We start from the raw sequence: 16,515 nt of genomic DNA on the forward strand, positions 1-16,515 counted from the left end.
GGGACCCACGTCCGACGAGCGCAGGAGATACGCGACCTGTGCTGGTTTGCGACACAGGCATTACCGCTGTCCACCGCTCCGCACCTCTTGTCTAGTACTGGGATTGACGTGAGGTGCTGCCAACCGTGTGCAAGTTCCTGGACAAGGGAGACGCAGGAGCGCAGGAGGCTGACTCAATGAGATTATCTTAAGAATCATTCGCTGTGTTTTTTTTTTTTTTTTTTTTTTTTTTACCCGCCCAACGCAGTTAGCTCTTTCCTACCTGTTCCAGGCTGGGCAGCATCAGAAGTTTGTTTGAAGACGCTCATCGAGTGAGCTGGATACCGATGGCTAACATACCGTGACTCGTATCCTCGTATTTTTCTATTTTGATTTTGTTCTATTGTATAGGAAACAGAATTTCGATGTGCTATTCGCTTCATTTTTTGTGTGGTAAAATAGTATATTTTCATACGACAATGCTCTGCTTTATTTGAGGTGTGTCCTGACTTTATATGTATATTTTCCTTACGATTCAGCCTTGCCGTTCAATATATTGTTCAGGCGAGACTAAGTTTGTTACAGATCAGTAACCGCGAGAAGATACAGCGAACACCAGGAATAGTGGCGGTTAACGTGGACACCTTAGTCAAATACAGAGGAGTAATGTACTTCGATAAATATGTAAGACTACTATGCTTATTTATGATTATTTGGACTGCCCAGTTGTGTAGACACCGTGTAGTCTTTAGAGATAATTTTGGTGTAGTACTGATACAATGGTTTAGAGTGTTGTGTGTCCGTATATATTCTGGTAGTTAATGTAGTTAGTCTGTGTGTGGAAATAGTATTGATACCAACCCCATCCTACCAATCTAATGCACAATAGAGCGTTTTCTTGTTTTCAAAATATACCTTTATTTTGTTGTCCAGGTGATACCATCACGTTAGTGATAAGAGTTAATAGTACATCGGATTTGTTGTAAACACTTCTAGTTATGATTTTTACTCAGTTTTTCTTTTTTTTTGCTAAAGTATAGTAATTCTTTCTTTTTTTAAGCCTGCCATGTAAAGTTGCCTGGCAAATGAATTTTGTAATCATTTTACATAATAGGCTTAAAGCCAGGTGTTTAGGTCAACCTGCAAGTTTCTTGAGAGATGGGATGTACTGCATGATTTTGTTACGATGTCGCATTACATTGTGGAAATACTGATAGTCCAGTTGGCACTGAGAAGCCGGTGCATCGGCGCTGCGAACACTGCAGCTGAGAGCCGCCAGCAGCCGGGTTACTACGGGGCCTCCGCGGCCTCGCGTCAGTCGCAGCCAGGGAGCGGAGGCCGAGACACACACAGTGGCTGCGGCGAGTCCGGCCCTTCTCCGCTGTAGGTCTGCCCCAGCCTCCCCTTCTGTGGGCGGCCACGAGGCCGCAGCCTCGCCCACTGGACGCTCGGGGGCCGCCAAACGACGAGTGCTGCGACGGGAGTGCCGGCCGCGCACGAGTGACGCTGGCGCTGACTTCACGTGCGGCAGAACACCGCACTGCGACTGCGGCTGTCACACGCTGCGGGCAGAGCCTCGAGCGCGACCCAGCTGGCCGCGTCTGGAATGGAGGAGGAGATACGTGGCTCGTCACCCAGTCGACCCAGGTATTGTGAGGAGGAAGAGTAAGGAGGAGGACGCACCAGTGGGGTGCAGCATCCACAATACGTGTCGCCTTGTACACTGCAGGCGACACCATTAGGAGACGTCAGCGGCTCACTCAACACGCCTACCCGGTTAACTGCAGTCAGGTGGCAGACCATTCACGTTCTGAAGACTTGGGCGAGGTTCACTGCTTGCTTAGGCAGGTGCGAAGTAGTCTACGTGCGTCTCCCTTGTGCAGGAACTAGCAAACGGTTGGCAGTACCTCACGTCAATCCCAGTACGAGACAGGAGGTGCGGCAAAGCTCACTGTTGCCAACGTAGGCTCACAGAAGAGCCGAGAGGCGCCTCCCTTGTGCGGGAGGTGGTCAGTGCGCCACGCCACGAGGAACACTGTCAATGCCACACTGATGCCCTCCTGCAGACGTCAATGTGGCACGGCTGTCCCGGTCCGCAGAGAGCACACACGAGCCGCTTCGGTGTAGTTTCCTCGAACTTCGGGGACACGGAAGGATGGGCTCTGCATATGAGCAGCCGACAACCGCTCACAGCTGCGGCGTCGAGCCACTCTCTCTTTTCTGCGATAATAGCACCCTGAGGTGCCGCAACAATGTGCTTCGTGCCAGTGATAAGTTTTGAGTGAAGTGCGACTTACATCTGAAGTGCGAGTGATTCTCCTAGCCAAATTGAAAACTGTGAATTCATTAATTATGTTTCTTATATTTTCTTGTCTGCCGTTAATACTGAACTCTGTTGACACACGAGTCAGTGCAACATCCTTTCTCCTTGCACCCGAAGTGTGCCAATGACATTCATACTCTTTGAGTGGCTAAAAGAGACATTTGCGTATGTTACCCGAGATTTAGAGTGAAGATAATAATTATTTACTTGGTATAATATTGTTTTTTTCTGATCCGTTAATTTGATATCCTCGTTAACTCCTCTTATAGGCTAAAGAGGTTGTGCTTCAACAACCATATCTTTAAAGCCAGTGTGTTCTAAAACTATTGTCCTAATTTGTTTGCACATTTGACGTGTCATTAGTCTTCATTTTACTTATTCGTATTATTATATTGTGACTTTTATGGTAATGTTTTCGTAACTATATGTATGTTTGATGTAATTTTGCTTTCTTATATTTGCTTATTGATGATTTTTATGTATTTCTTCATTATTTTTACTTTAAAATCGAGTTTTGAACTGTGAGTGTTCCAAACAAAGGACCTTTTAAAAGTAAACTGTAAGTGAATCATACCATTATTGTCTACTTTTACTTGCTGGTGTTCTGTATCATGTTATGTAATGCTTTACTTTAGTTCATCGTTTGTTTACATTTCTTATTGTGGAACCTTGCTTCTCATAATGTTGTTAATATTTTGGTTCGCAATGCCTGTGACCATGCTTATTCTTGCAAGGGTTATGAGGTGATCCCCGTGTGAAGAACAGCCTCCAATTCATTTCAACGAACAGCACAGAGTTCAATTAAGTTTATTGACTTCAATGTCTAGATTACCTAAAACAGGTGCCAAAAATCGACAAGTCTCTAATATAAGTAGTTTATCTTAAATAGGAATTTAGCTTATAGTACTGGATGCCTGTCCTCTTACATAGTCTTACTTCCAATTGTCTTGTACATGAGTTCATTGACACTGCTACATGAGTGACTTGGCTGTACTCTATTTTAGAGTATTTTTAGTTTACAAATGTTTACGCTCCGATTCACTGACATCATTACATCAATGGCTTGACTTTAGAAAGCCAGCTCGGTAATGTCCCAGCATGCCAAAACATTCTCAATGCGGTCTTTCCCCCAGAGCATAAGGTTGATGAAGGGTCTCTACATTAGCCTCTTCATAATGTTTCAATAAAATTTATTTCACATATACTCGAGCACATTATACTTCCGGTGCGTACAGTACAGATACCGGGGGAGAGAATCAGCAGCTGAGTGTGTTTCAATCAGTCATAACTACATAATTTCGCTGAATTAATATTTATTCTGTGTCTATTTCGTATCCGTATACTGATTTATGTTTATATGCCTCCTGTACCTTCCGCACAGTTCATTGTAATGTATTTATATTGTAACTCTATCCTTCCCCATTCCTACCATCCTAGAATGACAGATTGAGTGAATCGGTACGTATACTCAAATTTCATTGTTCATGGTGCCGGATAACTTCCCTTTCTGCTGCTGTGGCAGTTTAGGTAACTTTGGTGTGAATTTGGTGTGGCAAAGAGGTTTCTTTCCCTTCTGGTTGCAGCGCTATTGTGCTTAAGTTGGCAAAGTGCGGCAAGAGTGTTCTGACACCTTCAGCCACCTCTGTGTGTTCTCAATTGTGGTGCTAGTCACTCGGTCCTGGGAATTTGAAGAGAGGTTCCTCGTGGCAGCTGGTTTGCAGTAGTGAGTATGGTAACTAAGTCTACGTAAGTTTCAGCCTGGATGAGGCTTTAACCCTTTTTCCTTGTTTCATACCTTTATAATCCTGCAGAGTATCTCATTCGGAATGGGAAGCGATAGAGTTTTTGTAATTGTTCGATTTTACTGGTACTTACTGTGTTCAACCATAATTTAGAAATGCGGGAGCGAAGCGTGCGATGTCTGCCAAGTCTCAATTATAACTCTTGTTTCTTAATGTGTGCTTGTGGTTGTGTTTATTTTGTTTATTCTTCTATTTAGTTAGTTTCTTCCTTATTCCCTAATTTTCATCCGTTAGTGCGTGTGGCTTTGTTTGTTCGATCCCCAGTCGTTGTTTAGAGAAACCTTCAGTTCTCGGAATCTTTCATCTAGCAGTTATTCCGCGTTAATTTACTACTGTAGGTAATTACTCCCACGGTTTTACCGACTTTTCGGAATCTTTACATTTTCTTGGTCTGGCTTTGAGTGGCTAGAACTATGAGTTTGAAAAAAAAGTGATCCTTCAACTTTCCAATTCTGTAGTTATAGAACTGGCTTAGATAACATTGCCTTCACACGTTAGTTGCGTTTTACTGGCATATCTGATATGCTTGTCAGATCGCAATATACTCGTTCAGTTCCACGGTTTGAGTTCTCCGCGTGTTTTGCGCTAAACACAGGGAGCAAATCCTTTGCCGACTCTGTGTGTTGGTGGTGCACGCTGTAGTTCTGTTAGTTTTTCTGTTTTCAATGGGGTGTTAGTATGAATTTGAAGTTTGTATGTGTTATTCCTTACCACTAAATAATTCCTACTTTATTAGTCCCTAATTACGTTGAAAAAATCTTTTCAATTTGTAAATTTTAATTTCTAAAGTGATAGAATAATTTTGTATGAGATGGTTATGTGATCCTATTAATGATCGTTTGCATCGGTTTTGATGGATTACTTCACCACTATGCTACAAGAAAGTACGTTGTAATTTAGCGTTTCTTCAATATTTCAAAGTGATAGGCAAATGTGCTTAATAATTTTAGATATTACATAAAAAAAAGCTTTTTAAGTCACTGTATTGAAACAAAATTGTTAATTCTTATCGTAGAGGGCTTTACTTGTACTGCGTGACGTAAACTGAGACTGTTGTACTTGCTGTAAAAAAACAGCTTCAGTGTCCTTTTGCCTACACACTTGCAAGAACATATGGTTACATGAACCGCCACGAATCTGTTAAAATATAACTAAAATGGTATGTTCAACAGAGTGGATTGGTGCTATTGGATAACACGTTTACCTATTGTTCTATGTAAAGTATATTAATTTAGATTCTGTAATTTTTCTTTCATTTTGGCACTGAAGATAGTTATTTACAGCCGAAATCTAGATTTGCAAGAATAGTAAAAGCTAATGGAATTATGAGATCGTTGTCTGCCGCTCCTTCCTGTAATGATCTAAGAGTCATCAGGCTCTTTATCTGTTGCAGTCAGGTGGTTATTTAAGACAGACACCAGCAACCATAATGTTTTTATATAAAGGCGTAGTCCTTCTCTAATTTGGTTACATTAAATAACCGTTCAGTCCAGTTTAAATTAAATTTCGCTGTTTGTTTTATCCCACATATCCCAATCCCTGTTTCATAGTATATATTCTACTGCGTTTGCTGCTCCTGTAATGTATGCGGCCCTATTAACTGGATTGCTTGTTAAGTAAAATTCCTATTTTGTATAGTATTCTGCCTATGAACAGACAGATTGTCTAAGAACAGAATCCACACTTCCGTTTGATGACTGAAGGACTTCGCAATCTTCTACTCTTCCTCCGATCTCACAATGACGACGAGGCAGCAACAGGTGACAATCAGGAGGCAGGAAACCCGGGCCAAGACAACCTGTTCTCGGTTCTCACCAGAGGAGACTGACTACATGTGTCAATTTTAATCATGCTCGTCGATGTTTTAACCAACCAGTGCTCACAATGGGCGACAATATTTTACGTTTTCAGGAAACTGGGCGCTTTTTCGGTTTATTGATTCGAAATTAATTTGGCTCCCACCCGTGAGAGACCTACAAACGAAGGACTTCCAGTCATAGAATATTTTGAAATGCCTTAGCAGAAAAGAATGAGGTGGTGACAGTCCCGCCTCCTGCAGTTTTGTATGGCACCTGTTCGATCATGCTTAAATTATGGCAGTGTGGGGTCTATGGATCAGCCGATATTTCCTACTCAAGATTTTAGATGCTATCTACCATGAGGGCATTCGGATATTAACTGGAGCCTTTCGCACCAGCCTAGTTAAGTGTGCAGATGCTAATGAATCACCTGTATTCGGCGCCTTTTCCATCTGGCTCGACAGGCACTGAAAATCTCAGCGTCACCTCAGTCATTGGCATCTAGTGCAGTGGTCCAACCCAAGCTTGAACGACTGTTCAGAAATCTGCCCGATTCGTCCGAGCCATTGGGGATACATGCCACTGACTGTCTCATGGATCTGGATCTATCAGAAGACCGAATGCACAGTCAGGGATGGAAAGCATTCTCCATCTCTTGGGCGAGGATACCTTTCTAGGTGCGTTTTCCACTATACACTATGCACTGTCGCTTTCTGCTCCAACGATGACCATGCACCTGATATCCAGCATGGTAGTCACCTCGTTGTTGTGGGGCCGCCATGTACCCTGTTGTTTGTAACCCGTTGACAACAGAGGGATTGCTCTGCTGATGCCTGCTACATTAACTCCCCACATTTGCCAAGGAGTAGATGCCTGTCACCCTGGGGCATCTGGACTCTCGGCAATGGCCATCCTGCCAGGTGGCCTTCATACAGCTGGGTGGCGCCCGGTGGGATGGCCCCTGGTCGGAGTGGATGGCATCAGGGTGTATGACACATGATGAAGCATACCACGTCATGACTTGCTGGTGATCAAACACCAGCAGTCTCTAAGTGTTCTGAGTCTCAGTACAATGCAAGGAAGTATGACCCTAATCATTCCCCTCCCTAGCCACACACGCCAGGCTATGGATGGCGGTGAACCTTATTCTCCCTGGTACTTCATATGTATGAGAACTGATGGGGACTCCCTTGTTTTGATGAAGCCACAGTTTTTGTAGACCATTTAGGGAGGGGGTAATGGAGGACTTGTCCAAAATGCAGTCAGGGTCAGTCTTGATAAAAACGGAATCTTCTGCCCAGTCACGTGCGTTACTCGCTTGTAACAAGTCTGACGATGAGCTGCGCAGCAATTTAGAGTGTCGAGGTGTTCATTTCGTCTGGCACGTCCATTGGAGTCCGAGGGATAATCAGGTTGCTACCCATGCCTTCATCTTGGCCCTCAAAATTGACACATTGCCCGATAAGGTCGAGGTGATGGTCTACCTCTGTGATGCCAAGCCGCATCTCCCTCCCCTGATGTGATTTAAGTACTAGAAGTTCAGCCATGTCTTCCTGCTGTACTTCCAGTGTCACATGTCACAAGTAATCCATGTGCATCACCTCCCATCAGTGTCAACTGCAGAGATCATCATTCACCTTGCTCACCATACTGCAGGATTTTACAGAATGGGAGGAAAATCATGGAATAAAAGGCCCAGGGACGATTAACGTACACTGAAGCTAAGATAAAATATAAGTTCCTACATCCTGTGGCTATGAACTCCTCGTATGCCGCTGCTACAAGAACAGTTGTAGCCCCATCGGTTCCACAAATTCCAGTCAGCTCTCAGGGCCAGAAGGCTACATCTGCCCCCTTGATGGTGGGGGTTATTTCCTCCCCACACCCTATTGCTCCTGCACCATCTACCTCAGGAGCACTGCCCTCCCCTTCCCCCCCCCCCCCCCATACCATTGGAGACACCAGTCCTCACTTCTCAGCCAAAGAAGCTTAAGTCGTCTTCGGCTCATCTCGCCAGGAAGGGGTACCTTGGGTCACTCTCTTCCCAGGTTTCTGCTACTGGGAACGTAACGCCCACCAGTGACTTAAGAGCCGAAAAGCAGCTGGTTGTAGGACTTCACACTCATCTTCAGTCCTGAAGATTGAATCAGTGAAGCCCTCCCAACCAGAGAAACCCAAGGAGCAGTAAGAAAAGTCCACAAGTAGACCCCTAAGACCAAGGGAATTGTTGTAGCACCCACACCACCGCTACCTAGAAGCTCTGCACCTGGGGATAAGGTGGAGATTCTGGTGCCAGCTGAGGACATCTCGCCGGCCCCTCAGACACAATGGATACAGACTTCTCAGGGAATAAGTCAGTGGCAGCAGATGAACCCGAGGTGTAAACTTCCTCGTTGAGTGCTCCATGCCTTTGCACTCTCACGATGTCATCCTCCAGTGGCACTGCAGGGTTTTATCCATCGCCTGACTAAGCCATGGCAACGGTTAAGCTTTACACCTGCTATCTGCATTGCCCTCCAGGAAACCTGATTCCCAGCAATGCGGACGCCTGCGCTCTGTGGCTATAAGGGATATTACAGGAACCATAGCGACTATAAAAGTGTGTCAGGTAGAGTTTGCGTTTGTCCTAAACTCAGTCTGTAGTGAAACTGTGCCCCTTCAAATCTCTCTTGAAGCTGTGACTGTCAGAATACAGATAATGCAGGAAATAACTCTCTGCAATATATATTTTCGTCCAGATGGTGCAGTACACCTGAATTCATTAGCTGCATTGACTGACAAACTACCTAACCCTTTCTGACTTTTGCGAGATTTTAATGCCCTTAACCCCTTGTGGGATGGATCTGTGCTTACTGACTGAGGCAGAGATGTCGATACTTTACTGTCTCAGTTCAATCTCTGCCTGTTAAATGCTGGTTTTACCACACATTTCAGTGTGACTTGAGGTAGTTACTTGACTATTGATTAGTCGGTTTCCAGCCCAGGACTTCTCCCATCTATCCACTGGAGAGCACATGATGACCTCTGTGGTAGTGACGAATTCCCCATCCTCCTATCACTGCCCCAGCGTCAGACCCGCAGACGCCTGTCTAGATGGGGTTTAAACAAGGCAGATTGGCAAAAATTTCACCTCTGCAGTCACTGTTGACTCCTCCCCCACATAACATCGATGTAATGGTTGAGCAGGTGACTACAGCAACCGTTACTGCGTTGGAAAACGTGATCCCTCGCTCTTTAGGGAGCCCCTGGTGAAAGGCAGTCCCTTGATGATCGCTGGAAATCGCTGAGTTAATTACAGAGCGTCAGCGAGCTCTACACGGCATAAGCGGCACCATTCCCAGGGGCATCTCATACCCTTTAAGCAGGTCCGTGCCTGCTTTCACCAGCTTATCAGAAGACGGAAGCAGGAGTGTTGGGAGAGATAAATCTCGACATTTGGGTGCCATAGATCACATTTCCAACTCTGGAAGAAGATCCCAAAGCAAATGTCCCTGGCGTTAACACAAATGGCGTGTTATGTACTATCTACATAAACGCGATTGCTAAGCACTATACTCGAGCCTCTATGAGAACTACCCCCCAGCCTTTGGCACCCTCAAACTTCCAATGGAAAGGAATGTCCTCTCATTCGCTATATGCCACAGTGAACCCTATAATGCCCCATTTAGTGTGAGAGATCCTCAGTACCCTTGTACGTGCCCCCACCCATGTCATGGGCCAGATTGGATCCACACTCAGATCATTAAACATATCTCTTCTGACTACAAGCAACATCTCCTTATGATCTTCAACCAGATCTGGTGTGACGGCATGTTTCCATCGCAATGCCAGGAGAGCACAATCATTCCAGTGCTTAAACCCAGTAAAAACCCACTTGATGTGGGGTAGCTATTGGCCCATCACCCTCACCAACGTTCTTTGTAAGCTGCTGGAACGTATGGTGTGTCAGCAGTTCGGTTGGGTCGGGTCCTGGAGTCACATGTCATACTGGGCCCATGTCAGGGTGTGTCTACCACTAATAACCTTGTGTCCCTCGAGTCTGCCAATTGAACAGCCTTTTCCAGACGTCAACACCTGGTTGCCATCTTTTTTCATTTACTAAAAGCGTATGACACCACCTAGCGACGTCATAAAAATGGTTCAAATGGCTCTGAGCACTGTGGGACCTAACTTCTGAGGTCATCAGTCCCCTAGAACTTACAACTACTTAAACCTAACTAACCTAAGGACATTACACACATCCATGCCCGAGACAGGATTCGAAACTGCGACCGTAGTGGTCGCGCGGCTCCGGACTGTAGTGCCTAGAGCCACTCGGCCACTACGGCCGGCGGCGACATCGTATCCTTGCCACAATATACGGGTGCGATCTCAGAGGCCCACTACCGATTTTTATCTAAAGCTTTCTGTCATTTCGTACTTTCCATGTCAAAGTTGGTGCCTCCCAAATTTCCCCCCCATATCAAGGAGAACGGGGGTCCAACAGGGCTCCGTATTGAGTGTATCTCTATTTTTAGTGGCTCTTAACTGTCTAGCAGCAGCAGCGGTAGGGCAGTCGGTCTCACCTTCTCTGTATTCAGACAGCTTCTGCATTTCGTACTGCTCCATCAGTATTGATGCTGCTGCGCATCGCCTAGAGGGAGCCATTCACAAGGTGCAGTCATGGGCTCTAGCTCATGGTTTCCAGTTTACGGCCGCAAAGTCGTGTGTTACACACTTCTGTAGGCGTCATACTGTTCATTAGGAACCGAGTTTTACTTTAATGGCGATCCACTCACTGTAGGGGAGACATATCGATTCTTAGGACGTGTTTTCGATGCCTGATTGACTTGGCTTCTCCACCTTCGTCAGCTTAAGCGAAAGTGCTGGCAGCACCTCTATGCCCTCCGCTGCCTGAGCAACACCAACTGGGGTGTAGATTTCTCTACAGTGCTACAGCTCTACATAGCCCTTGCTCAATCCCGCCTTGACTGTGGGAGTGTGGTTTATGGTTCGACGGCACCCTCAGCGTTGTTTACTCGACCCAGTGCAGCACTGTGGCGTTCGCCTAGCGACAGGCGCTTTTAGGATGAGTCACGTGACCAGTATCCTGGTGGAGGCCGGAGTCCCACCATTGCACGTTATTCACGCACTGTTGCTCTCCAGTTACAATGCACACATTCATAGTTCTCCTGGGCATCCGAATTACCATATCCTTTTCTTGCATATGGCGGTACATCTCCCTAATCAGTGGGCCAGGTCAGGGCTTAAAATTGCAGTTCGTGTGCGACCCCTTCTCTCTGGAGTCCTTGTCTTTACCACCTACATGTTCATTCACGAACACCGCCATGATGTACACCTAGGCAGCGGCTTCACCTGGATCTTTCGTATGGCCCTAAGGACTCAGTTGACCCTGCAACTCTCTGCTGTCATATCCTCCCGATTCTCGACATGTACTAGGGCCACGAAGTGGTTTACACTGATGGCCCGATGGCTGATGGTCACGTTAGCTTTGCCTTTGTCCATGGAGGAAATATAGAACAGCACTCCTTACCAGATCCCTGCAGTGTTTTGACTGCAGAGCTGGCGACCATATATATCGTACTCTTGAGCACATCTGCTCTTGCCCAGGCGAGTCATTTCTCCAGTGTACTGACTGCTTGAGCAGCCTACAAGCTATCGACCAGTGCTAGCCACGTCATCCTTCGGTAGCGGGCATCCAGGAGTCCATCTATGCCCTGGAGCGGTCCACTCATTCAGTGGAGTTTGTTTGGACTCCAGGTCACATCGGAATCCCAGGCAACGAACTAGCTGACAGGCTGTCCGAATAGGCTATGTGGAAACCGCTTATGGAGATCAGATTCTCTGAAACTGACTTGCGTTCAGCATTACGCCGCAAAGTTTTGCACATTTGGGAGACGGAATGGCATAAAAGCTGCATGCCATTAAGGAAACTACGAATATGTGGAAGACCTCCGTGCATGCCTCTCGTAGGGACTCTGTGATTGTCATCTCTGCATTGACCATACGTGGCTGACGCGTGATTACCTCCTCCACCATGAGGACAAACCTCGGTGTCTCTGTGGCTCACGAATGACGGTCATCCACCTCTTGCTGGACTGCCCACTTTTGGCCACTCTGTGGTGGACTTTTAACTTTACCAGCACACTACCTTCGGTGTTGGGCGACAATGGCTCAACAGCAGCTTTAGTTTTACGTTTTATTTCTGACGATGAGTTTTATCATTTGACCTAAGTTTTAGCGCATGTCCTTCATCCCTGTGTGTCCTCCACCCTAGTACTTTCGGGGTGGAAGTTTCAATGTGTTGCGGAGTGGCTAACTTTTCCTTTTTATCCTCGTGGCCAGGCAGCCATGGTAACCTGCTTTCTTGTTTTAACCTCTTCTACCTGTTTCTTGCGTCTTTGTGGTTTTCTTGCGTCTTTGTGGACTTCTTGCGTCTTTGTGGACTTCTTGCGTCTTTGTGGACTTCTTGCGTCTTTGTGGACTTCTTGCGTCTTTGTGGACTTCTTGCGTCTTTGTGGACTTCTTGCGTCTTTGTGGACTTCTTGCGTCTTTGTGGACTTCTTGCGTCTTTGTGGACTTCTTGCGTCTTTGTGGACTTCTTGCGTCTTTGTGGACTTCTTGCGTCTTTGTGGACTTCTTGCGTCTTTGTGGACTCCTTGCGTCTTTGTGGACTCCTTGCGTCTTTGTGGACTCCTTGCGTCTTTGTGGACTCCTTGCGTCTTTGTGGACTCCTTGCGTCTTTGTGGACTCCTTGCGTCTTTGTGGACTCCTTGCGTCTTTGTGGACTCCTTGCGTCTTTGTGGACTCCTTGCGTCTTTGTGGACTCCTTGCGTCTTTGTGGACTCCTTGCGTCTTTGTGGACTCCTTGCGTCTTTGTGGACTCCTTGCGTCTTTGTGGACTCCTTGCGTCTTTGTGGACTCCTTGCGTCTTTGTGGACTCCTTGCGTCTTTGTGGACTCCTTGCGTCTTTGTGGACTCCTTGCGTCTTTGTGGACTCCTTGCGTCTTTGTGGACTCCTTGCGTCTTTGTGGACTCCTTGCGTCTTTGTGGACTCCTTGCGTCTTTGTGGACTCCTTGCGTCTTTGTGGACTCCTTGCGTCTTTGTGGACTCCTTGCGTCTTTGTGGACTCCTTGCGTCTTTGTGGACTCCTTGCGTCTTTGTGGACTCCTTGCGTCTTTGTGGACTCCTTGCGTCTTTGTGGACTCCTTGCGTCTTTGTGGACTTCTTGCGTCTTTGTGGACTTCTTGCGTCTTTGTGGACTTCTTGCGTCTTTGTGGACTTCTTGCGTCTTTGTGGACTTCTTGCGTCTTTGTGGACTTCTTGCGTCTTTGTGGACTTCTTGCGTCTTTGTGGACTTCTTGCGTCTTTGTGGACTTCTTGCGTCTTTGTGGACTTCTTGCGTCTTTGTGGACTTCTTGCGTCTTTGTGGACTTCTTGCGTCTTTGTGGACTTCTTGCGTCTTTGTGGACTTCTTGCGTCTTTGTGGACTTCTTGCGTCTTTGTGGACTTCTTGCGTCTTTGTGGACTTCTTGCGTCTTTGTGGACTTCTTGCGTCTTTGTGGACTTCTTGCGTCTTTGTGGACTTCTTGCGTCTTTGTGGACTTCTTGCGTCTTTGTGGACTTCTTGCGTCTTTGTGGACTTCTTGCGTCTTTGTGGACTTCTTGCGTCTTTGTGGACTTCTTGCGTCTTTGTGGACTTCTTGCGTCTTTGTGGACTTCTTGCGTCTTTGTGGACTTCTTGCGTCTTTGTGGACTTCTTGCGTCTTTGTGGACTTCTTGCGTCTTTGTGGACTTCTTGCGTCTTTGTGGACTTCTTGCGTCTTTGTGGACTTCTTGCGTCTTTGTGGACTTCTTGCGTCTTTGTGGACTTCTTGCGTCTTTGTGGACTTCTTGCGTCTTTGTGGACTTCTTGCGTCTTTGTGGACTTCTTGCGTCTTTGTGGACTTCTTGCGTCTTTGTGGACTTCTTGCGTCTTTGTGGACTTCTTGCGTCTTTGTGGACTTCTTGCGTCTTTGTGGACTTCTTGCGTCTTTGTGGACTTCTTGCGTCTTTGTGGACTTCTTGCGTCTTTGTGGACTTCTTGCGTCTTTGTGGACTTCTTGCGTCTTTGTGGACTTCTTGCGTCTTTGTGGACTTCTTGCGTCTTTGTGGACTTCTTGCGTCTTTGTGGACTTCTTGCGTCTTTGTGGACTTCTTGCGTCTTTGTGGACTTCTTGCGTCTTTGTGGACTTCTTGCGTCTTTGTGGACTTCTTGCGTCTTTGTGGACTTCTTGCGTCTTTGTGGACTTCTTGCGTCTTTGTGGACTTCTTGCGTCTTTGTGGACTTCTTGCGTCTTTGTGGACTTCTTGCGTCTTTGTGGACTCCTTGCGTCTTTGTGGACTCCTTGCGTCTTTGTGGACTCCTTGCGTCTTTGTGGACTCCTTGCGTCTTTGTGGACTCCTTGCGTCTTTGTGGACTCCTTGCGTCTTTGTGGACTCCTTGCGTCTTTGTGGACTCCTTGCGTCTTTGTGGACTCCTTGCGTCTTTGTGGACTCCTTGCGTCTTTGTGTCCATTTAAGTGTTTCTTGCCCTTCAGTCGTTGTTTCGGTTTTTCCTTTCATTCTATTTTGTGTTGTAAGTCTCCTTGTCTCATTCTCAACCACGTGGCATTGTTTCCTTCGGAAGAAGGGACCGATGGCCACGTTGTTTGTCCCTTCCCCCTCTTTTAACCCAACCTACCTTTACAGCTGTATTGCCATCTGGTTTTCTTTGCCACATAGCCCTGTAGGCTATGGGAGCGATTCTACACCAGTACCATCATCACCGAGAAGAATTCGTCCTGACTTCATCTCAACTAGTTGCGTTACATTAGCAGGTTTGTTACCCATAGCCGATCCATCTGATGCTTCACCACACAAATTACTCCGCAAAATGTTAGCTCACACAGTGCAACGCCTCTACTCGCCTGCCGACAGGCAAAGATCGAATTCGGCACGTCACACTCTGCGGCCTTTCATGGACGACTGCTGAGGTCTGCAGATAAACGAATATACACGGTGCAGTATGGCACCTTGAAATGATTTGTCACGGGACTGTGGCGTAAATGTGTTTCTTAGAGCCGAAATACTGTCCTTATTAGAACCTTACATTAGTTACACCTCAAAGGTATCGTTTGACACAAATATGAACGTGAAATCTCTACCCGTTTCTCGGGAAAAGGGGTCTTAACTGTCGGGCAGATAGAAAGACACACAGTGTCCCATTTGTACCTACTGAGGTACGAAAACCTAAAAATAGATTCTCACATTCCAGCGCCTGGGAGTGTCTCGCATATGGCGAAGCTGGTCCACTGCGTGCTGCTGGCGATAGCATCTGTGGAAGAGTGGTCGAAAGACGACGTAACCATTATTCCATGACAAGGTGTGGGACGCCCACGCCCACGCCCACGCCCACGCCCACGCCCACGCCCACGCCCACGCCCACGCCTCACCACTGAACATGGAAGTCGGAGGCTTACCCTGTCTGTAAAGCAGGACAGGCGGCGGTCTGCGGCGGATCTGGCAACTGAGGACTGCCGTGCTGGCGCAGGTGCGAGGGTCTCGGAACGCGTTCTCAAACTTAGCGCTCTGCAGCAGTTATAGTGCTGAGCTGAGACCTTTCAAATTTTTGAAAAAAAAAAAAAACATAAAAATAGTTCGATGGACCTTATCCTATGTTACGATCTCCGATTAGTGAACTCAATCTGCATTCCGGTACTCTCACCTAAGTGTATCTGAGGGGATTCCTCAGATATGTGACCTGGTTTTTGTTACTGATGAATCCTACCCTCATCATATTAAATTCTTAGATATGCTTTCACGCAACATTCTTGTCCAGGTGTGACGTTATATTTGTAAACTATCACGAGTCCAAATATGGACCCCGCTATGCGGCAATTCAGAAATTAATTTTCTATCAACTGTTTTGATTTTGTTTCTTGTTTGTCGTATAACAGATAAGCAATATTTTTTTGTACTTAGGAGCCTGAGACGGGACTGTTCCTTGAACCACTCTGATGTTCACCGGCGGATCTATCGTCCATTACCTTAAACTTTTGATCATGGCGAATTAATATGACGAGAAAAATGGGAATGCAACTGAATTATTAATACTGGCGGATTATCGCTTTAAAAATCGTCCAAAATTTGTTTTGTAACTCTTTAATTTAATTACTACCATTTATTATTGCTGGAATTATAATTAAACTTTCTCTGTCTCCTCCTCTTCCTCTCCTCCTCTTCCTCTCCTCCTCTTCCTCTCCTCCTCTTCCTCTCCTCCTCTTCCTCTCCTCCTCTTCCTCTCCTCCTCTTCCTCTCCTCCTCTTCCTCTCCTCCTCTTCCTCTCCTCCTCTTCCTCTCCTCCTCTTCCTCTCCTCCTCTTCCTCTTCCTCTCCTCCTCTTCCTCTTCCTCTTCCTCTCCTCCTCTTCCTCTTCCTCTTCCTCTCCTCCTCTTCCTCTTCCTCTCCTCCTCTTCCTCTTCCTCTCCTCCTCTTCCTCTTCCTCTCCTCCTCTTCCTCTTCCTTCTCTTCCTCTTCCTCTTCCTTCTCTTCCTCTTCCTCTTCCTCCTCTTCCTCTTCCTCTTCCTCCTCT

At 46.4% G+C, this 16,515-nt stretch overlaps 1 protein-coding gene across 1 annotated transcript; it reads right to left on the bottom strand.

The window, feature by feature from the left end:
• Nucleotides 1-1,160: 1,160 nt before the first annotated feature.
• On the bottom strand, nt 1,161-14,461 carry LOC126273154 (neurofilament heavy polypeptide-like). Its single transcript, XM_049976981.1, has 2 exons — nt 12,358-14,461; nt 1,161-1,702 (listed from the first exon to the last, which is right to left on the bottom strand). The coding sequence occupies exons 1-2, from the start codon at nt 14,459-14,461 to the stop codon at nt 1,161-1,163; spliced, it is 2,646 nt and encodes an 881-aa protein (XP_049832938.1).
• Between the last annotated feature and the right edge of the window lie 2,054 nt (nt 14,462-16,515).

This window comes from Schistocerca gregaria, chromosome 1 (assembly GCF_023897955.1).
Source record: "Schistocerca gregaria isolate iqSchGreg1 chromosome 1, iqSchGreg1.2, whole genome shotgun sequence".
Taxonomy (NCBI): domain Eukaryota; kingdom Metazoa; phylum Arthropoda; class Insecta; order Orthoptera; family Acrididae; genus Schistocerca; species Schistocerca gregaria.